This window comes from Bombyx mori, chromosome 1, assembly GCF_030269925.1.
Source record: "Bombyx mori chromosome 1, ASM3026992v2".
NCBI classification, from domain to species: Eukaryota; Metazoa; Arthropoda; class Insecta; order Lepidoptera; family Bombycidae; genus Bombyx; species Bombyx mori.
In genome coordinates, this window is record NC_085107.1 from 9,777,527 (window position 1) to 9,801,503 (window position 23,977).

General features: G+C 35.8%; 2 protein-coding genes across 2 annotated transcripts; both read right to left on the reverse strand.

Annotated features, from left to right (window-relative positions):
* Nucleotides 1-2,149: 2,149 nt before the first annotated feature.
* LOC101740242 (probable RNA-directed DNA polymerase from transposon BS) lies at nt 2,150-9,901 on the reverse strand. The gene is made up of 2 exons (XM_062668952.1): nt 3,137-9,901; nt 2,150-3,049 (listed from the first exon to the last, which is right to left on the reverse strand). The coding sequence occupies exon 1, from the start codon at nt 8,365-8,367 to the stop codon at nt 6,859-6,861; it is 1,509 nt and encodes a 502-aa protein (XP_062524936.1). The 5' UTR covers nt 8,368-9,901; the 3' UTR covers nt 2,150-3,049; nt 3,137-6,858.
* A 384-nt stretch (nt 9,902-10,285) lies between these two features.
* On the reverse strand, nt 10,286-22,850 carry LOC101743416 (uncharacterized protein DDB_G0284459). Its single transcript, XM_038011745.2, has 9 exons — nt 22,594-22,850; nt 21,543-22,049; nt 20,092-21,061; nt 18,813-19,549; nt 18,445-18,693; nt 17,656-17,900; nt 16,822-16,942; nt 16,423-16,735; nt 10,286-15,205 (listed from the first exon to the last, which is right to left on the reverse strand). Exons 2-8 carry the CDS (start codon nt 22,014-22,016, stop codon nt 16,424-16,426), a joined length of 3,108 nt encoding a protein of 1,035 aa, XP_037867673.1. The 5' UTR covers nt 22,017-22,049; nt 22,594-22,850; the 3' UTR covers nt 10,286-15,205; nt 16,423.
* Between the last annotated feature and the right edge of the window lie 1,127 nt (nt 22,851-23,977).

The following is a 23,977-nucleotide window of genomic DNA, read 5'->3' on the forward strand; positions in this document are numbered from 1 at the left end:
CCCTAAGAGAAACTATGCGGCGATACCATTCTATAATTATTTTTTGTAAAAACAAACTTGTAACGTGTTTATGTACTTAAGAAAATCTCATGATTGTTAACATAAGATCACAACAAAAACATTAACTTTCACATGAAGGCGCAACGTCTCGTAGTTTATAGTTGTTTATTTATACGATAAGTTATAATGATGAACAATTTACAAATTAAACGTCATATAATTCTATGTACCTATATCTTTAAATCTACTTTAAATTTACAGTACATGATTTTTTTTTATTTATTTTTTTATTGCCAAGATGGATGGACGAGCTCACAGCCCACCTGGTGTTAAGTGGTTACTGGAGCCCATAGACATCTACAACGTAAATGCGCCACCCACCTCGAGATACAAGTTCTAAGGTCTCAGTATAGTTACAACGGCTACCCCACCCTTCGAACCGAAACGCATTACTGCTTCACGGCGGAAATAGGCGGAGTGGTGGTACCTACCCGTGTGGACTCACAAGAGGTCCTACCACCAGTGATTACGCAAATTATAATTTTGCGGGTTTGGTTTTTATTACACGATGTTATTCCTTCACCGTGGAAGTCAATCGTGAACATTTGTTGAGTACGTATTTCATTAGAAAAATTGGAACCCGCCTGCGGGATTCGAACACCGGTGCATCGCTACATACGAATGCACCGGACGTCTTATCCTTTAGGCCACGACGACTTAAACTAACATTATCTAACATGTTAAAAATAATATGAAGGGTTTAATTTGTTCCTTAGTTTTCCAAGCGTTTGCAAGACCTTTCTACACGTTGAAGATTCAAGGAATATCCGACCAACAACAAGGTTTTAACTTCGACTTGCATTTTTTCAAGTTTCAAAATTGATAACGCAGGTTTTAAAACTTGTGTAAATTCCATATCCAAGCAGAATGAAATTGTGTTATGTTATTATTAGGTTAGCTGAATGTCATAATTACAGAACAGAAACAAAAAAATTGTGTAACATTTGTACTTTTTAAATTATTACGTTACTTGTAAATCGTTCAAAGGAAAATGTCATCCATTTTAATAAAACAAGTACGATGCTAATATTATATGCGTAACGAGAACGCGACAAGCGTAATAGTTTCATCATAACACATAAGACGTTCAACTTTTCCATTCCGACGCGTAAAAGTGCTAAAAAAGAATATAATCGGCATCTGCAATTAAATGCCGCACGCAAACTGTCTCACGCAAATGTACAATATGAAATGACGAACATAAGACACGACCAACTATTTGATATCATTGTTTACATGTGTCCGAGCGTCTGTCTGTAACTTTAAATAATCGATTTAAATTAAGTGAAACTATTAGCCAATTAGTCTATAATATATTGAAGGCAAAACGTCAAGTCATTAAAATAACTAGACACACACAACTTTTTCCTTACAGTTTGTAATTCATTGTTTTTTACAGCAAAAAACACTTTGTAATAAACTACAAAATCTGTGTTAAACAGGATGCTTACCTATATTCTGTGATCTGTATGAAACAGAACTAAAACCGCTCCCAAAGCTGAAAGACATTAAATTACTAATACGCAAAAGTGAGACTGCTGGACACATTGGTCATTTAGATCTTCCTGTATGGCGCAGGAATATCAAAGATAGAAGTAAAGTCAACGTCATTTAGATCTGGTCTTGGGGACGCCTAATCAAATGCTCTAAATAAATTACAACAACAAGACTTAACCGTTTGCCAACAAATTCTGAACTAGTTTGGACACGTTGCTCGTATACACCTAGATACTCTATTAATACTTTTTATAGTAGTGGGTAAGGTCGAAGTGAAGTCACCAAATGAAATTCCGCACAGATCTGCCTATATCAAATTTCGTATGGCTTGATGGATGAATCAATCTTGCAAAATTCAGTGTAGAGACAACATTCTGTAATGAAAATAAAGACAAAGAACAAGAAACAGGAAACAATATTAATTTACTACTCTAGGTAATCGTAAATAGTACACGTCCCCGCATATCGTCAAATTCCGCTCGTCGATGGGGTTTTAAGGCATGCGGAAAAATAAAATATTATTTTATTGACTGTGTGTGTTTTTAATGGCATTCACTAGTTTCTATAAAAACGAATCGAAAGAAAACTAGAGTTTGTTTAATTATAACAAGCTTTTAATTTAAATACAAAATACATACACCTTATTACTACAATTTAATACTTATTTGTCAATACTGTCTGCCCTAAAACTTTAACAAAAATTTTATTATGTGGTTTCTAAGTTTATTAATTATATGGTTTTTTTTTAATTTAGTGTAGTAATTTGATACAAGTATGTAGCTTAAAATAAATTAAATCATAACAGACAGTAGACAGTTATCAATCCACTATTTATACAAATTTAATAACTGAACAAAAAGAGGAAAATCGGAGTCCACCATTTTTTTTTTATTATCTAGGGTTTCGAGCATACTTATTTTCAGTTACAAATTATTACTAATATATCAAATTTATTTAGGTATTATCGATTTGAAGAATCGTTCCCAAAATGAAGGCCGTCGGGTGGTTGTGGTATAAATTAAAGGTACAGGGGGTATACAAAATTTAAACGGTTTTCGCGGTTTCATCACGAACGGATAGGGATGTAAAGCTGGCGATGATGTCGTCCCTATGAGACTTATAGTGGGCCTTGGAAACTCTAATGGAGAACTTTTTACTACGTGACTTTGACTGGCGCCTCCTAGGTAGATAATAGGTATAGAACTATGTCTCATTGGCCTTCTTGGACGTTTAGTTGATGTGGGTCTAACAGTAGAAGTCGTTTCAATGATTTCATGAAATACGGAATCATCATAATCCCTGTTATCATCGGGAAATGGTGCAATAAATACGACTTGTTTCAAGCTGTTAATATCCTGCACTAATTTAGCATGTTCTTTCACAATGTCATCAGCGCTCGGCGGTAAAAGATCATTATATCTACGAGAAATTTTTTTCGTTAACGAAGGCTGTTGTAACATTTTTTCACCTAAATCAGTACTTCTGCGCCAACCTACGATATAAAAATATTATTAAACATAAGTTATAATTTAATATTTCTATTATTATTTAATTATTTTGACTTTTTTTTTATAATTACCTGCGTGTATTAGATCAGGAAAGTGATCGATATTAAATTTGGAGTATCCTGCACAGTTTACCTGTAACAAAACCCATCAGCAAATCACATCAATGCGAAAAGGCAATAGAATTCCCATTAAGGAGACTTAGTAACTCAGTTTAAAAGTAAGCAATGCGTTCGTGTGCACAAGTTATCGGTAACTGCTCTCAGGTGTATGTATCTATATTTACACGCTTTGGTAATTACACAAGTAAATGTTGCATGTCGTGTAATTAAGTGACAAAACAGAAAACATAGGCGACAGAAACTCGGAAACAGGATTTTACGCAAAATCCATAACATCTTTGAATATTTTTATACAAATCTACCGTTTTATTTTATCTGGTCAAACATTGCATTGTTTTTGGGTATTCAGCGAAGCTCTCTGTCATAGCACCGCTCAGTATCAAACCACAGATGACGCACATGTAGTTTCAACAAATTAATGTGATAGTTGGACAGTAGATCAGATAGCAATGTTTCACAAATAGAAAATAAGTGTTATATTTTTTGTCATCGTAGGCAGAGGAGCACGCGACCCGTCTGATGGTGAGTGATCACAATCGCTCATATACATCAGCAATCACTCTCTTCAAACCTTGTTTAAAGACATGTCATAGCGTTCAAAAAACACGAGAACTAATTCCAGGGCCAAAAGGATCTTTGGAATACTGTAGATCAACACAGAGGAACTTCCGGCCCACCTAGTGATAGTAGTAGTGGTTTTTCATAATACCATTAACAATATTTTTTCTAACTATAATTTTCATGACCAGTAGTAAAAATCGCTTATTTCCCAACTTATCTAATTGTCAATAAAAACAATATATCATGTCGGTCTTGTAATTACGACGCTATTGGAAGCGTGATATTCGTTCATCATTAGTAATTAAACCCGTAAGTTAGCACGTTATCTATATGGACACTAACTTACTATTAAACACGCACAAATATAATAAGTAACATTTCTCTTTTCCACTTAAGACTTTCTTGCTATTAAGCCTTAAAAATTCTCATTTTGTTCAACATTAGTTAGTAGTTTTCCTAAGTAATGTTTAATTTTAGGGAACAGGAAAGTATACTCTATATTCTAATGCATCACTCTATATATAAAATCAGATAAATTCTGATTAAGTCTTTAACTAATAATATCTTGGATAAATTCAATGTTCGTAAATTTACACAAAAAAAAAACGATTTCTGAAAATCGAATAACTATATTCGTTTTAAAATTAATTTAATAAATTTAAGTTTGAGTGAAGCATCGAAAAACAGCAGTTCGCCGATCGAATAGCCCAAATTTCGCAGAAATGCTATTAAACAACTAAATTAAAATGTACCTCTGTAGGTTGCGTAAAAAGCCGTTTCTGCGTGAAGTAGCCAAAGTCAAGGGTTCCGCCGACAAGTAACACCGAAGCTTGCCATAATACCAACCACCGCCACATCTTTGCACTACTGTCTAACGATACCGACTGCATCGAACAATACCACCACCTCTCAACACTTACCTAGTCTATTGCATGCTGTATTTCTAGAGGCTAGTTAGTTCGATTAGTTACGTTTAGATATTATTTGGAGCACTATGGTAATACTTGTTTTAATCTTCTTCTTTTTTTATTGCTTAGATGTGTGGACGAGCTCACAGCCCACCTGATGTTAAGTGGTTACTGGAGCCCATAGACATCTACAACGTAAATTGCGCCACACACCTTGAGATATAGTTCCAAGGTCTCAGTATAGTCACAACGGCTGCCCCACCCTTCAAACCGAAACGCATTACTGCTTCACGGCAGAAATAGGCGGGGCGGTGGTACCTACCCGTGCGGACTCACAAGAGGTCCTACCACCAGTAATTACGCAAATTATAATTTTGCGGGTTTGATTTTTATTGCACGATGCTATTCCTTCACCGTAGAAGTCAATTTGTTCCTCTTATTTGGCTGAACTGTATTACAAGCAACATTCGTATCAAATGCACTTCACTATAACCCTGTTTCATTTTAGATTGAGAAATTAATACATATTTATTAATCCTAACAATTCATTAAATTCCTCAGAAAAAAAAAATCCATTCAATAAGATAATAATATGGATACCTACCAAAAATTAGTTATCTCTCATTACAAAAATGTATGTACAGATTTTATGTTATTCCTTTTTTTTTTATGATTGAAAGTTTACTGGTGGCCCGAAGGCCTTTCCAGTTTCACCAGGACAAGTGGGCGAGCAAAGGCTCAGCCAAGAAGGGCGGGATTTGCTAACAACTGCCCGAGCGCCTCCGAAGGAGACCTAACAACTCAAGAGCAATTGTTTCGCGAATGAATCTACTATCGGATCGGAATCGCGACCCGCTGAGAAGATCCGGCGAGAAACTCAGCGGGCTGATGCATGGGTTAGGTTGCACGTCGACCTCTTTGTCGAGTTCGACGAGTACGGTTACCGGGGTCCCTAAGCCTGCCCCTAGTATTAGAGCTGAAGGCATCTAATGCAACGGTTATTGGATCTGATGGATCCGTAAGGACGTGTCTAGGGCGTCGACGGTGACTGGCTCCTGCATGATCAGGATTCGGGGAGTAGTCAGCGGCGGCAACGATAAGGCGATTATCATGACGCATAGCCTTATCGAAGTATCGTTCCGACGCTGACTTCATGTACAGGGTGGCCCACAAGTCCTTTGATATGAAAAAAATTTATTTAAATAAAACTAATTACATTATGAATTAAATTTTTATTTACATAAAAAGCTTAAAAAACGGGAATTATTTTTTGAAAATAACATCTCCTAAATGTAATCCGTTGCGATCACGGCACTCTTGCAAACGACGTCTAAAATTGTCGATGACTGCGCGGCACGTCACTGCTGAAATGCTTGTCATTTCTCTGCGGATGTTTTCTTTTAGGGCCTCAATTGACCGCGGGTTTGTGTCGTATACTTTAGCCTTAAGGTAGCCCCACAAAAAAAAATCCATCGGGGTCAGATCTGGACTACGTGGAGGCCAGGAAATGTCTCCTCTCTTAGAGATAACTTTGCCAGGAAAAAGTTGACGGATAACGGGCATAGCAGTGTTAGAGGTGTGAGAAGTGGCCCCATCCTGTTGAAACCACGTCCTGGCATTAAACCTGAAAAGTTTTGCAATTCTGGTATGAAAAACTCTTCGATCATAGCCACATATCGCTCCGACGTAACAGTAACTGCGCGCCCTCTGCCATCCTCAAAGAAGTAAGGCCCTAGGATACCATGGGCTGACATAGCGGCCCAAACAGTCACTTTCGGACTATGTAAGGGCTTCTGATGCTTAAGTTTTGGATTGATGGGGCTCCAATAGCGGCAATTTTGTTTACTAACATGCCCGTTAAGATGGAAATGAGCCTCGTCAGAGAACATTATGTTATTGAAGGAAGTAAACCGATTCAACATTTCATTCGCATAATTTTGTCTTTGAATACCGTCAGTTTCCTTTAATTCTTGAACCAACTGAATTTTGTAAGGGTGCATATGTAAATCTTTCTTCAAAATCCGTTGTAACGATGTCCTGGATACGTTTAATGCTCTGGCGCGCTTACGAGTTGACTGTGTCGGATTTTCGCGAATAGACTGTGTCACTGTGTCTATGTTTTGTTCCGTACGTGACGTCCTTGGGCGACCCAACCGCGGTTTATCTAACGTCGAACCGGTCTCCTCGAACTTAGCAACCCAGTTCTTAATCGTTTGAAGAGGTGGAGTGGTTGTATTTCCGAATTAATTCGAGGCCCAGGTCGTCGTGTAGGTCAACGTTCCTCACGAACCACGGAGCCCCGACAGCTAACCTACAAAAGCGGGATTGTAGGGATTGGAGGGTGTCTATGTGTGTGCGGGCCGCGTGAGCGAACACCACACTCGCGTAAGCCATGACGGGCCTTATGCAAGTTTTGTAAAGTGTCACCTTGTTCCGAAGGGACATTTTACTCCGCTTACAGATCATGGGGTAGAGTCTACCGAGAATAAACGCGGCACGGTCACGGACTGATTTTATATGCGGGCGGAATGTCATCGATGCATCCAGGGTAACGCCCAGGTACTTGACCTTCCTGGCCCAGGGTATGGGTTGTCTAAAGAGAGTAATCGGGGGTGTGAGATTCCTCCTCCTAATCCGGGAGGAAATCCGTGTGGAGCTTCCCCTCTGAAATAGCACCGCAGTACTTTTCGATGGGTTGATGTCTATGCGCCATTTTCGGAACCACTGTCCTAGGGCTAGGGCTGCGCTCTGAAGCTTCTTCGCGATTAGGGACTTATTTCTACTAGAATAGTAAACAGTCGTGTCGTCGGCGAATAAAGCTAAATGGGTCGGCGGCGACCGGGGAATATCGTTGACGAATAAGCTAAATAGGAGGGGTGAGAGGACAGAGCCTTGCGGGACTCCAGCTATGAGAGTTCGTGGGGAGGAGCGGGTTCCCTCGACTCGATATCGAAAAGAGCGGTTCGACAAGAAGTCCCGTATGATGAGCACGAGACTATCCGGCACGCCCATGTTGAATAGTTTGAAAATCAAACCATTGTGCCAGACTTTGTCGAACGCTTTTGCGACGTCGAAGAAGAGAGCTCCCGTGTATAACGGTTTTGGTCGATTAAGCCCCACAAGAATGTGCTCCGTGAGGCGGTGCACCTGTTGAACGCATGAGTGATTTATACGGAATCCGAATTGTTCATCGATGAGAATGCCCTTGGATGAGACGAAGTCTCTGAGGCGTTTGTAGAGCAGACGCTCATACAGTTTGCCTAGAGACATAAGGAGGCTAATCGGGCGGTAGCTCGTCGGATGATTTTTTGGTTTACCGGGTTTATGTATGCCGATAACGTCCGCTTCTTTCCACACCGCGGGAAAGATACAGTTCGCCATAGCGGCATTGAAAATAGATGCCAACATCACGATGAGTTGGACGGGTAGAAGTTTAATAACGCGGTTGGATATACCGTCGGAACCGGGAGCCTTGCGAGGACGTAGGTCTTTGATCAAGTCTTTAACTTCCATCGGGGTGACGGGTGGTAACGCATCCGAGGGTGGCAAGGAGGCTCTGCGTTCTACCTCACTGTCTACTAATTCTACATGAACAGGGTCCATGGATTGAGTGCTGGGCGTGCACTGGGTTTGCAGTGTATCGGCCAGCAGCTCTGCTTTTTCATCATCATCGAACGCCGCGAGTTGGCCTGAGGGGCCTACGAGGGGGGGCATATTTACTACCGTATCCGATTTGAGAGTACGAGCTAAGCGGTAGTAAGACCTTTGGGAGGGCGCGAGTCTTTCTAAGAAATCAGACCATCTGGCATCTCGGACTTCGGCGCGGCGGCGATGCGAGACTTTACGTCGCGCTGTAGGGCACACATTCGAGTACGATTATCCACGGTAGGATACCTATCGTAGGCGCGGATCGAGGCGTTCTTAGCTCTAAGGAGTTCCCTAATATCGTCGGGCAATTTGAAGCGGTGAAGGAAGTCCTCCGCTACAACTTGCTTCGATGACCTATCTAATGTAGAGGTGATGTGTGACGTTAAGATGTATATGGCTTCAGCGGTATCCTGAGGAGACGGAGTAGAGTCCGGGCTAAACGGGAGCGATGGTGGATCAGATTCAGCCAGGCTGATGCCCAGCGTGTGCCAATCCACCAGTCCTCGTGACGGGAACGGAATCGGGAGCGCGACCGAGCTTCATAACGACGGGACGATGGTCTGAATCTAACTCTGAAACTACTTCGATCGAGTGTAAGCGCAGAGTTACGTTTTTTAATAACGCTATGTCGAGTATATCCGGGCGATGCGCGATATTTAGCGGGTAGTGAGTCGGGGTTAGCGGAGCGACGATATCGAAGGCGAGATCATCGACTAACGCGTCAAGCCGCCTGCCATTCGGGGTTGTGGTGTGCGAGTTCCACCTGACGTGTTTACAATTAAGGTCGCCCGCCAGAATGACAGAGCTTCCCATGCCGAGCAGCGCCTCGATATCACTGCTTAGAACGATCTTATCCGGTGGAAGATAAACGGACGCGATAACGATCGGCGCGTGTCCAGTCAGTGAGATTCGGCATACTGATGCTTCGATGTTAGAAAGCGCGGGGGGGTCGAGTGGGACGCAGTGCAGGGCTCGTCTATAGTAAATGACGGTACCACCACCACGAGCAGTGAGCCTGTCGTTCCTAACCATGTTATAGTTCGCGATATTAGGATCGCGGCGCGCGGGCTTAAGCAGGGTCTCCTGCACCAAAAAGATGTCAATTTGATGGTCACGCAAAAAATCACAAACCTGATCACGTTGATTTGCGAGACCGTAAGCGTTAAAAAATCCTATCGTTACGGATAGGGGCTTTATTCTACTTATGTACGCCATTTATTACCGGCGGAGTGAGGGGAGGACGTACGTATTTAACGACGCGTATACGTCAGCGTATTCTTGCACAACGGCGATGAAGTGTTGTGCAGTGGAGGCGGCGCGAATGGCGTCACCCAAAGCATTAACACGCTCAAAGTTGATCGACTGAAAAAAGTCGATCGCTAGAACGAGATTGTCGGACGCGTCCTTTATTACTCCGAATGCCGTTCTGAAGTACCGTAAGCGCTAACTATTTATTTAGAAAGTAAAAAAAAAGTATTTTTCTCACCTACCTTAATGTTTGAAGCGCGATTATTTCACTCGATAAGGTTGTAAGGACGTCTAACTCACTACTCCAACGATTGTTCAAAAAACGGGAAAAGGGAAGGATAAAACGCACTGTTTTAGGTAACTTTACTATTTGACGTCTGACAATAATGGTTGACTAAAGATATCATTTCCATTCCATTCCTACAGTTTAGGTTGCGGAGTAATCATTAAACACTACTAATTTGGTAAAGTACTATAAATTGTACATTTTAAGATTTAGGAATAATTACCTGGCCAATATTTAAGTAAAGTAATTTATAGGATAGAAAAGAAAACTGTAAAATAAATTCATTTGAACATTTTCTGTACGCCGATTTTGTTTCCTGGTTATTCCTTACTATCGCGACTGCTATAAAGCAGTACAGTAATTACAGATCAAGCAAAAATATCTTTTATATTATTATAAAAGATTTTTGCTTGATCTGTAATTTTATTAGTTACACTATTAAAACATCAATTGTGGTATGGTATCTTTATTACAAATATTGAAAGGGATACCAGAAATTTACAAAATAACAAAATAATACAAAAAAATCCGTTTCACTTTTATTGAATAAGTGATTCTTTACTGAACCTAACACAAAAGCTTCAAATTTTTATGTTTAATCGTTCACGCCAATCTTGAGTAAAAGAAAACCGGAAAGTAAGATTCCTTTACCAATGCTTACTTTCTATTTTAAAAACACTATACATAAAAATCTAAATTAAGTAATAAATATTCACCACGCATCTTCAAAATCAATAATACGATTTGCATTAATGACAAAAAATAATTAGGAATGTGTCATTAACAACACAATTAAAATTATTTTTATTACAGTAATGGAAATATCAAAGAAAGAAAATTAATATCGGACTCTGCCCGTTTCACATCGTTCATTTATTTCGTATTAGAGTATATTAATTTATACTTACACCAAATAGTAACACAGCAGTCAGAAACCCTATTTAGTCACGAAGAAAAGAAACTTCGCGAATTTTTACCATCACATATTATTTTAAATAAGGTATGTATGTATGTGAGTACAAACTATGTGTTATTTCTAATCGAATTAATGTCTCAGTTCAACGAGTCTTAAATACAGAGGAGTTGCAAGTGTTCTCCGAAACGATAAGCAATGAAAATCGCGAATGCAAAAACCATATTTTACTAGCATTTCTGGAACGGCAAGCAATGTAAGAAATTATATCGACCCACACACGGAAACGTCCGCAAGCTTCTTTTGCTTTACATTGCGGGTCGCTTCGTATTAAGAGAATTTATTTCTCATTTACGTTTAGTAGTTTATTATAACTTCGCGCCTTTAAGAACGACTCCCATACAGCCTACATCTATTATTTAAGCATTATGAGTAAAATCATACGTCTCATTTACGTTTCAATATAAGATTTATAAAATGACAGTTTAAAAATACTTATACAAAACTACTTTTTAATTACCAAATATGAAATCATATTTCTTTTCGACATAAGGATATTAGTGGCCGCGACGAAAAGTTCATCTTTTGGGATACGGGCAAAAGCGCGCTGCTCATCTGGTGTTTATTTGTAGTGTACTGGAGCAAATTGATACAACAAGACGAATGCTGCCACTCACCTTAGGACATGAGGTTAGATTTCAATTGTATTATAAAACGGCTGCACCATCCGTTCGAACCGAAAAGCCATATATATTGATCCAACACAATATGTTCACTCAATTCATATTTGCACCGTTTTGGGGTATGATTTCAAAGAATCCTACTCCTACATTTAAATTTGTTGTATGGATATTATAAATTTACATTTGGTAAATAAAATCTAGTTGTGTATTTAACATTGGTGGTGTTGTATACATATAACCTGTTATTTCCATAAACAATATTATATATCTTCGAAACCTATAATTCGAATATATTGTGATATTATTCACAAACAATACTAATTGACCACGAACCAAAACTTGATTACATCGTTACTATTATTAACGATTTACAAAAAAAACACAAGCAGGGCTCGTATTTACTACTTCAAATTGTTTATAACTGTTTAACGGTCAGAGAGTCCTTATCCTGTAATCTAGATCACGTAAACATAATACTTCTTGTTAATAATTTCAGTAATCTGGCATTTTAGATTTAAAATACCTCTCAAAATACCATTCTCGACGAATGAATAACAGCCACCACAATTTTCTAGATTATCTTATTATTCCTTATACTTAAACATCGAATCAAACTTTCCTCAAATATTACATCGGAACGTGTACAGCATGATTGTTTTTTTTTTTTTATGAATTCAAATATTTTTTTATTGAATCAAGTTATTGACTTATTAAATAAAAAGAGACGTCCTACCAAATAAGCCGTGAGAAAAGTTCGTCAAATACTGACAATTAGAGCTATAATTCAAAAACAAACAGAATACAACAAATCGCAAAATTATCTGGGGTGTTTAGTGTACCATTAGTAAGATCATTAAATTTTGATAATTCATAACAAAATAAGATGTACTATCAGGTCCCTATTTCACACTTATACGATTTATTATTCAATACAAAGATTATAAAAATTTGGTGAGCTGTATTATATATTAAAACTTTTATACATATTAATTTGCACAACTTTCATATAAATAATATTCGTAAGTTCTCCTTTTTTAACTATCCACGTTACATTTTCAATTATTTCATGAGACAGTTACTGTGAAAACCAACGTCTTATTCTAATTTTGTAATATTACGGGTGAGGATTCCACGATAAAGCTATAATTCGTTGTTCGAAATAATTCGATTTCGAACCAAATAACTTTCAGGTAACGTAAAGCTCAACCAATCTACAACGCTCAAGCCGTAGTGCGAATAACACATGAGTAACTCCGGTTCATTTAAGATCCATAAAAGAGATGAAGGTTAAGACCAAAATTTATAGTTAGCTAGCGACCCGCCCTCGCTTCGCTTCGGAAACATTAAATTTTATTATTGATAGGCGAGTCCCGCCATGTTGCGCGACAACTGCGGGTGACGCCGCGGCGCGAAGCTAGCCTAAAAAAAGTAGCCTAAGTTACTCATTATATCATCAGCTACCTATTAGTGAAAGTCTCATCAAAATCGGTCCAGCCGTTCCAGAGATTAGCCGGAACAAACAGACAGACAGACAAAAATTGTAAAAAATGTTATTTTGGTGTATGTACCGTATATATATTCATATGCATGTAGTAAAAAGCGGTTATTTCAATATTACAAACAGACACCCTAATTTTATTTATATGTATAGATGAAGATTGAAATTATGTTGAACGATAAAAATGAATTATATGAATAAAAAAAGAGACATCAGTTGATTTAACATTAGTACCCGCTTCGGAAACTATTCCAATGGCGCTGAAGTAATCAGAAGCTTACATGAAATAAGAATATTTATGTCTCCCTTGATCTTCTTCAAACGAGGCTTGTGGAGAGTATTAAGCGGTAGGCAGCGGCTTGGCTCTGACCCTGGCATTGCTGAAGTCCATGGGCGACGGTGACCACTCACCATCAGGTGCGCCGTATGCTCGTCTGCCTACAAGGGCAATAAAAAAAAACACTAGATGGCGCCGTTTACGAGACTAAAATAGTTGAGACTTTATCAAAGCTATAGAGTATCAACAAAGATTCACACTACGGCTTCTGAAGAATGTAGCGAATTGCAGATGACGACTTTGACCATTTAGCGGGATAAACTAAAATTTTAATTTTGTTTCAAAGTACTGATGTATGTATATATTTCATTTTAATAAAATATCCATCTATAAATTAAAAACAGTTCTGATAAATTGTCATTATCCATATCATTTAATACGTGTTTGTAAGAACCAGGCTTGGCTGCTACATAGTATAGGATAGCACACAAGCTCCTGTAGGCGAATGATAATGCTTATTAGTCCGCGTGATCAGATTAATCGTAAAAGAAAAACATGCTTTGTCGAATTTGAAAAGAAACATCTATGATTTTGGAAAGTTATTTGATTTGCTGATTCTTAAGCTGCGAAAACTTAGCTTTGGTACATTTATTATGATTTAATATGCAAATCACGTAAGTAGAACACGCTTTATTAATATATTCGTGTTGAATAGATTTCAATACGTATCTTGTCTTTTTAATTGTGAAGTTATCACACCAAAGGAACATGTAGTAGAAGGCTAAAGTTACATTTCAAGAAATTCAGAACATTAGAATATTATCAAGAACATTAATATAATCGTGAATGCTAAGATCATTGTAACCTTAATTACTATCTTCTACAAAAATATGTGGACACAATATACAAAATATGTATTTTAAATAATAAGAGGGTAAACCGTGCTTTGCATAGTACTTAAATTTTCCATTTTAATACTTCAAAATTACAGTCTGGAACAGACTTGTATATAATCTAATCTGTAACATTCACTAATATTTGTAAGTTCACACATGCTGAGCTACCTCAGTAACATTACAATTTGCATATGTGTAGATGATCAGTTATCAACTACACTTAATTACCAATACTTATCATTAAACCAAAGTTTTAAATTTTTTATTACAATAAAACAAATTCAATATATTATCTCAAAAACTAATAATCCGTTGAGGTATATTTAGCACTTATTAAAAAATGTTCTATAAGCTCCAAGAATTAGTATACATTCCAAACTATATTTCTTATGATTTCTTAAGAGTATGAGGCACATGGACCGTATTGTACTTTTCGTTTTTATTTCAATATTATGTTCTGGTCAAATTATTTACCTTTACAGTTTACATAATGACAATATAGAAACCTGTTTTTGTTATAATCTCTTTTAACATTCTTATTATAGAATTAATAACTCTTAAACAACATTGATAAGAATATCTGTGTTTTGAATAAACTTAGTGGTAAAATTCAGTGTTATAAACCAGGCCTACTCTACCATATAATATATTACTTCCATTTAATACATTTATTTGCTTTAATTCTTCCATGTTTAAGTTTGTTATAAGGACAATCTAATTATATAATTTTGTTTATAATTGAATGTACAAATACTATAAAATCGATATTGGACACCAACAGTTGTGTAAAACTTGTTTAATATATCACTGACTTTGTAAGCCTCGGCAGTGTGTGTTGTTCCATTGGAACTCTACATAGTTATGTATAAAACTACATACATAATATTTTTTTATAATCTATTTGTGCAACCAGTCTCCTGGCCATAACTTACACAGTACATTTTAGTATCTTATCCTATTTTGTATATTATTTAATGTTTTAGGAATGTACACTAAAAATCAGAGTTCAATATTTATAATTTCCCAAGAATTCATATGATGAGACTATCTTAAAATGATATGAAGTTAACGGCAAGCCTGTTGCAGTAGTTCTGCTTTATTTCCTGAAACAATATATACAAGACATTAATTTAATAAGGTATTTTGCAAACCAGTAATAATATTTACCTATTTTCTAAATGAAATGTATTTGCATTAAACTTTTTTTTTTTCTTAGACCATGATTGTATGTTTGTGTTTGTGCAGGCTAATCTGAACTAATTTGATTGTGGTTTGAGTGCTGTATTAGAATAAATAAGTTCTAACATCAATTAATAAACACAATGACTAAGAATATTTATGCTATATTTTGGTATTTTGATTTGACAATCTCCTTTAAACACCATCGAAAAGGACAAAATAATATAACATAATATATATATATTTTACATCTAACTATACCTAACTATACCACTACCTTCCTGATAAATGAGAGTTTTATTTTAAGTGTTTACAAATAATACAATATTGTAAATTTTAAAGCGCATATAGAATTCCCGCATTCGCAAATTCTTTGTTATATAAATACATTATTACTCTAACTAAAGACTGCTTAAATCATTCTATGATATCAGATATTTTAGCTTGAGCTACACTGAGCATTTAACTGTCAGATCTAAATGTGATGAATCACATTTTTATTCATGATGCAAACTGTATCAACAATCTCAAAGTTCAAAGTATCACTTATTATTATAATATTATTATTTATAAGTTGCCACCTATTTTAAGATCATTTTCTGATAGGTACAGTTTCTACTTATCTACCAACAATTTCAAGGTTACAGTTACCACTTGGAGAGTTTCTATCTAACCAAGTATGCATACTATTTAAAATCATATAAAAAAAACTTTTCGCTATGCATTCAAAAGCTAAGCTAATGCTAAATAACACATATATGTAGCACTATGTCGCTTAGAGCGCTTTTATAATTAGCAATTGATATAATTTCGCAGTAATTATTGTTAAAAGATGATTATATGATTTTAATTTAAGTGATTACATCATTTACTTACTTTCTTTGATACAAGAAACATAAAATGAGAATAATAAAACGAATTTATAACTTAAGATATTTACGCAAAGCTTAAAAATCAAACAATAGGTTTGAATTATATGAATTTAACAGTAAGGTGGTTAGATGGGTGTTCGTTCGCTATCTGCAATTTTTTTAAGGGTTATTGCATGCTACTGTGGAACTATTCCACTATGAGCTCTAATTACAATGAAACATTTAATGATGTTTGCATTTTCTATAATGGAGCTTAAAATCGTTTTTACCTTATTTATCTTTAGCACAATTAGCAGCACTTGCTTTAACTGGCTGTGGGATAATAGTAATCTCATCATTTATCTTCAAGGGTTTCAAGAGTGAGTCGTTGTTTGCTGAAGCTTTGGCAGATGGTGTATTATTTTTGTTTTTGTCCATAACGCGTTTTGCAACTACACTATGAGCTGAATAAACATGGTTCTCGAACAGTTTATACATTCCGAATGTGGCAGTACACACGGTACATTTATAAGACAAATGTGCTGGCTTTAATGTTAGATTGTGATCACGAGCAACATGATTAAGAAGTTTCCATTGATATACCTGTAACAAAATAAAATTTCAAAATTATTGACTATCCAAAGTTAATTCATATATATTAAAATTCACATAATATGTTAAAAACTTACTCTGCCACAAACTGGACATCGGCCTGCATCTTTGCCTTTATTTGCTGCTTCTTGCATAGAACTAGTAACAAGACCATGCGAGCCTAATAAATGTCGTTCCAAACCTTGGTCAGTGAAAAACCTGTAATGTGAACATTTACAGTTATGAAATTAATAGTATTTTTTAATGGCGTAGATTGATATTGTGTAGATTCACACAGCCTACATAAACTGAGGGCCATATTAACTTCTTTAGTATAGTGACACTAACTCATCTTAAAGTTTTAATTCAATTCCTAGTCACTACCTTTTTAAAAATATCTGGTATTTGGAGTCTGGAGATACTTGTCTCTTGCTTGTCTTCTATGTGTTCCCATTATTTATGGCATGGAATAGAATCTTAGCTTTGAATGTGAAAAGTTTGTCTATATAAATGAATAATGATAAAATAATTGTGAAACATTTACTCCTTTGTTTGTCAGCTGATTGTCTATTTCTATTTATAACAAAATATGTCAATAACAAAACAAAAGAAAAGCTCTAATATGTACATAAATTAAATCTAAATCTTGAGGTGCCACTGATAATGGTCGATTTATTGCTACTGGGCTACTATTTTATTTAAATAAGTGATAAGTGATCACCTGTATCACTGCCTTGATGTATTATGTAAAATTCGTGACAATTTTTTGCGATCATAGACAGACACAAATGTTGCCAGGTAATAAATTCTACATATAGGATAAAAATCGGAATTTCATAGTTTTTATACCCTCCCACAAAAAAAATGTATTAATTAAATTATTTATTTGCATTACATACTAATTAAATCAACAAAAACTATTGAGGGTTTACCTAAATTGACATTTCTGGCAGTTCAGTGGTGGTCTGTTGTAGATCATTTTTGGGTGAATTTTAACTTTGTGAATCCATTGCATATGATTTCGCAATTGCTCTAGGTCTTTTATGTAACCATCACAGATCTCGCAAATCACAAACGAGCCTTTTGATGCCTGCACATTCTGAACTGCCTGTGCAGGTTGCGGTTGCCGTGGCAAGGGCGTTATCGATATAGATGGCTGCTGCCCTGGCTTATTTTTCTGAAAAGGCAAAAACGTATATAATATATTTTTGTAAAATAAAATCATCATCATCAGTCCAGTTGTACAATGCTGGACATAGGCCTCTCCCAATTAACACCACTGATCCCAGTCTTCAGTTCTCTGCATCCATTTCTTGCCAGGCATCCTTTGCGTTATTATATATAGGGCGTCCCACAATGGTTATATTGTACAATTTTCATGATGACTATTGAGAATATCAATATATGAATATAGTTCAAACAAAACTTATATTTCAAGGTGCGTGGCGCATTTACGTTGTGGATGTCTATGGGCTCCAGTAACCGCTTAACACCAGGTGGGCTGTGAGCTCGTCCACCAATCCTAAGCAAAAAAATAAAAAAAGCACAATAAATTCTGTTATGAAAAAGTGGAGATAGTCAGCATAATATTTAAAAAAAAATGTAATTAAATGTAATTTGAATAAGAAGTTATGAGTTAGAACGAGTAGTAATATAGAGTAAATGTTGTTTAAAATATGCCTACGTCTCATGAAACCTGAAAGAAATACTATGATGCTTACTGTCGGATAATTTGAAGAAGCAGCAGGAGAATTATGCCTAATCATAACACCTCCACGTATAATAGGAGCTCCATGAACAGGTATGGGTGCGCCCCGAGGAGGCATTGACAATGGTGCTCTACCTCGAGGGCGGAAACTGCCTCCTGGTGCCATATTTGTTACTGACATTGGCCTGTTAATATTATTACCAACATGGCGGTTAAACTGGTTTTGATACGGGCCCATCACATTACTACGCGATTTTGTTATCTGTAATAAAACATTAACATTAACAAATTTATTTTCTTGTGTATAAAATAATTAAATTTAATTTTCAAAACGGTTTCCAAAAATATTTAGACATATTAAACATTATTATATTAACCTACCTTTGGTATTTTTGCTGGGGGCTCCCATTCAATTGGTGGTGATAAATTGATAGCTGGTTTAAATTTTTTAGCACAAGGTATTTGATGACGAGCTAATTTACCCTTACCATTATCTTCAAACGGGCAATTAGGACACTCGTGATAAGATGGAGCTTTTTCTAATTTACCTACAATATTATGCTCAGCTTTCATATGCCTCAAAATATCATGTGGGCTTCGAATTTCAAATTCACAAAAGTTACACTTGTACAAATTATTTTTCATGTGAGGTGTTTCTAAATGATTGGCCATTACAAGGGTAGACTCAGTCTTAAAGGTGCAAAATTGACATTTATTCTGCAGATAAGCATAAGGTGCATTATTTTCTTTGCTTAATTCCAAATTTTTCATGAGCGATGCTATTGATGATTCGGTAGCCTTTGTGCTATGGCCAGATTTCTTTTCCCTGTTTAATTTACGGTTCTGCTGTTTGAGCAAATCACTTTGTACAAATTCTTGAACAAGGTTGTAACCAATATCCATAAAAAATTTGCCTAGTGAACAATCAAAGTAGCTCTCAGATTTACCAACGGTTTTGTCAGTTACTATATCAGTCACATCCTTGATATCATCTATTGGATCAACTTTATCTTTGAGAATTTTATCTTCTTCATCACTAATTACATCATCTTCAGACTCTGAAGATGACTCACCATCCCAAGATGCATCATCATCATCATTCCCATGCCTTCGTCGCTCTGTAATTTAAAATAGAAAACTCATTAGCGCTCCCTAATATTGAAAATCCATGTGTGTGATTGTAACTTTTAGTTTAAGGTCAAAGTAAAAGCAAAATAGTGGATTTTTTTCCTTCTATTAGGTTTTACCCGACTGCTTCCAGACTTTTGGGTGGTAGTGTATATTTAGAAGAAATGTCCAATGAGCTAAATATTTAAACATTGCAACAAACTAGACTGAAAAGAAACTATTTGAAAGAATTTTGTCTTGATGATTTTCATTTATAAAACACAATTTTTTTCAGATCTTTTACTACCTTCATATGTAAGACCTTTTAATATCCTATCCTATCGTATCCTATCAGCCCATGGACGTCCACTGCTGGACATAGGCCATCCCCAAGCCTCGCCACAAAGACTGGTCCTGCACTGCCTGCATCCAGCGGATCCCCGCGAACCTCAATAGGTTGTCGGCCCACCTTGTGGGAGACTTACCTAGAGGTAACCTTTTAATATATTGACAATCAATTAGTGGCAATTAAAGTACAAGATGTTATATCTACCTCTTTTTTCAGTTTTCTTCTTTTTCTCCATATCCACATCTTCTTCAGATTCCTCTACTTCTTCTTCTCCTTTGGTTATTTTTTCATGCATTTCCTTGGCTCTTTTCTCTTTCTCTTTGTTATTTTTTTCTAATCGCTCTTTGTCTTCTTTGGCTTTTTGTTCTTCTAGCTCTTTACCTAATATGTCTACAAATTCTCTAAAAGGTTGCAAAGAGGGTTTTTCGTACACGTATGGTACAATAAAAGATGGTGCTTCAACCACATACATATCATCTGTAAGTGAGGGTAGAATTGTTTGAGTCTGTGAGGAGCTATTATTGTTTGTTGCATTACTTTTACTACTAACAGGGGTAACTGTAGTTCCACGAGCAATCATATTCTGATATAAAGTTTGAGCATTTGTAGAATTAATTGAAGGTTGTGTTTTGTTTATTGTTTGCTTGTTAGCATGTGTATCAATTATAACAACTGTTGGTTCTTTCTTCTTATTGTCATTCTGACTTGCCTTTGTATGTTTTGCTGCCATCTCAACCAATGTTTTAGTATCATTGATGACTATTGGTCTCATTTTATGCCGTAAAGGATCCAGCATTTCTATTTCTTCCACTTCTGAGTCATCACCATTTTCTATTTCATCACTGAATTTCCTCCTCTTTATTGTTCTACTGCTTCTTCTAAGAACTGTTTTGCTATTATTTGTATTTGATTTTGGTTTTTCTACTACTGGTTCAGTAAATGTTTCATCATTATCACTTTCTATTTCATGGACTTCTGGACTGTGAGCATCATGTGAATTCCCATTTTGTGTATCTGACCTATCATTATCTATCAAGATTACCTCTGTTCTTTTAAGTTTATTGTCACTTCCCTGTGAAGATCCATCATCGCCAGAGTCAGAGTTGATGCTTACTGCATCATCTGCTTTAGGCTCAGAACAATCATCTGATGATTCCTCTGTATTATCTGAGTTCTGAAAATGTGTTTTTTATAAAAAAACTTGTCAATATGTTACATTTGTTTAGATTTATAATAAAGGGGTGTTCATGCATTTACAGACTATTATATGTTTAAATAAAGATATAGTTTGTTTTATGAACAAGATATTATAAATACATATTTGATCTATTTTAGTTATGGCTTGTATTTTGCTTCCAGTAAATTATTTTAATATACTCAATTTCATCAAATCAATATTTTTTAGTGAGAATTTGATATATTATTTGAATTGCTTATTATATTAGGTAGAACATTATTAGAGAATTTGATATATTATTTGAATTACTTATGATATTAGGTAGAACAACAAAATTAAATTAAGTAGTTGTGTTACCTAACAATACCTTGTAACTAACAGTAGAACTAGAGGCCACAGTCCCAGCTGTTTTTATTACAAAATAATTTCAACTAAATTTTTATACATACAATGGACAAACAATGAAATAATAACTTACTTGTGTATTGTCACAACTATTTGAAGTGTCTTTTCCTGTATAATTATATTTTATATCAATACTGGTGATTTTGAGTTGCTCTATAGACTTAGCCTGTGAACTGGTTTCTGAACCAGTATAAGAGTCATTGCTGTTTCCACATTCATTTTCTGCAGTAACACAGTTATCATCTTGGATGGCCATTTTTACAGTACCAGCTTCACGTACAAGTATTATCTTATCATCATTATTATGAATACTGTTGCTGTCAGACTGCTCGGAATCACTATTAGTTTTGGTTTCAATGGAAGAACCATCATCTACCGTAATACTTTGAGTTATCAATACACTACCTTTCACATTGGTACTACTATCACTTTCAGTGTCATCATGATCATCTTTAGCATCTGAATTCTTATGGTCATCTTGTATGTTAGATAGGTCTGCAGGTGAATCTAATGATTTATCCATAATTCCATTTATTTCTCCATTCATAATGAAGAAATGCTACATATCATGTTATAGGCACTGAAAACAAAAACAAAACAGTTTGATGTAGAGGTTATGTTTATGTCTTCTGTAGATGAATGAGACACCCAAGTGTTTTTGGCGTCAATTTTTTGTAGCGATCACCGCCCCCTCCCCTGCCCTCTCTCCCCTCTGCCAAAGCACTAGTAATCAAAATGGCGGTTCCATGGTAAAAATCTAAGAGCTACGTGTCCAAAATTTCTCATAGCAACAAATAAAGTATGCCATCACTACACGAAAACACGAATAAATTTATAATGAAATATATGTGAAAATTGAAGTTTTATTGTTATAACAGTTACGGTGTCATATTCTGATAGGTAGGTAATCGAAAATGTGTGAAACTCGATTCAGAAAACGCCAGCATTTGAAACCATCTATTAAAACAATACATAGAATTGGGTAATATGATCACGTACTTCGTAAGCAATAAGAGGTGGGAAGCAAAAACCGGCACTTAGAACTTTCTCTACTGATAAATGAATGAAAAACTATGAATTAACTTAGAAATTGTTTGAATTAATAATACAATTTTGCCACCTACCCAAAGTAACCAGCACTTTTGGTTCTTAAACCCTTCACTACTTGGTTGCCTATGAGACCTCGAAAACTTTTTCAGAACTTAGTTATATATTACACTTTAATTCACAATTTAGACAAATAGTAAAATTTTCCGTAAAGTTATAACATTGTAGAAAAGGAATTTTAACCAAATATTTATTTCATTCATTTACAAATATTTAATTTTAACTGAAATTACAAAGCGCTCGCCACCGTATTAATTCAATATGGCGACTGTTAGGTGATCACGTGACCTTAAAGGTAGTGTAGAGTTGTATTTAATTTAAGATCGATTTCTTTTAATCGATTTTCATTTTAATTAAAGATAAGTCGATCAGTACTTACCATTAGTATGATGATGGAATTATCATGACCACATGCAGTTTTAACTTTACTGTTTTAGACATCTTGTAGATAAAAACTGTATTTCAAAACTTATTGCTCATGTATCATTCACACATCTTGGTTAGATTTCTACAGTAAAAATCTTTTGTTAATAATAAACAGGATAAGGATACAGGGTACATAGTATTAATTAGTAGAGTAGGTAAAGGTTGGTTGTCTTTAAGCATGATAACCACTTCATCATGCGTTTAGACAGCCGTATTCTTGCCCTTTGAACTTGCCATTACCTTTATTCGATGCAAGAAAAAACAGCGACTATAATGTAGTGAATTCGTTAAAATAAAAGAACAAATATACTGTTATTCAAGGTAAAAAAGGCAGAAAAAGAATTTTACATTCGTTTCTATTTTTTGTGTAGCTTATGGAGATCATATAGTGAATTCCACCACCTACCTTGAGACATGAGGATGAACTTTCAACTGCATTGGATTACAGCTGTCTCGACTTAAATACATCTCTGCTTTGCGGCAGAACTACGTGCAGACTTACAATATGCCCTACTATAAATAAATGCTGGCTGGTAATCGGAGTACGCTAGTGTGATACTCCCCGAAGGGATGACTAACTAAGCTGCATCACTACTGTGGCTAAAATCTAAAACCAACTGAATGTACAGAGTGGCTTACAAAAAATATACTGTAACGCTCACGTTCTAGTCGGTAATAAGTGGTTGCCCGAGCTTAAGATGGCTGAATCGTTTAACATTTGATTACATAAGCTCTAAACGATTTTACTACTACTAAACTAGTAAGATAGTTTATTTATCTGTTTTACTCGTTATAACATATAAGTTACTGAACCTGGGCGCTATGTAGATCCAGCTTAAAAAAAAGAGGTCAATCGTCGAAACCATCTTGGATGGGCAGTCTTCGGAATGCAGCGTAAAATCTTCTCATCATTAATATCACAGTGTCTCAAGACGAAAGTCTTTGACCAGTATGTGTTGCTAGTGATGACATATT

Excerpts from the sequence above, each read along its gene's own strand:
- LOC101740242 (XM_062668952.1), bottom strand. The coding sequence starts at position 8,367 with ATGCCCCCCCTCGTAGGCCCCTCAGGCCAACTCGCGGCGTTCGATGAT.
- LOC101743416 (XM_038011745.2), bottom strand. The coding sequence starts at position 22,016 with ATGAATGGAGAAATAAATGGAATTATGGATAAATCATTAGATTCACCT. Across the intron at positions 21,062-21,542 it reads ATAGTTGTGACAATACACAA|AACTCAGATAATACAGAGGA; the intron begins GTAAGTTATTAT and ends ACACATTTTCAG. Across the intron at positions 16,943-17,655 it reads TGCCAGAAATGTCAATTTAG|GTTTTTCACTGACCAAGGTT; the intron begins GTAAACCCTCAA and ends TTCACATTACAG.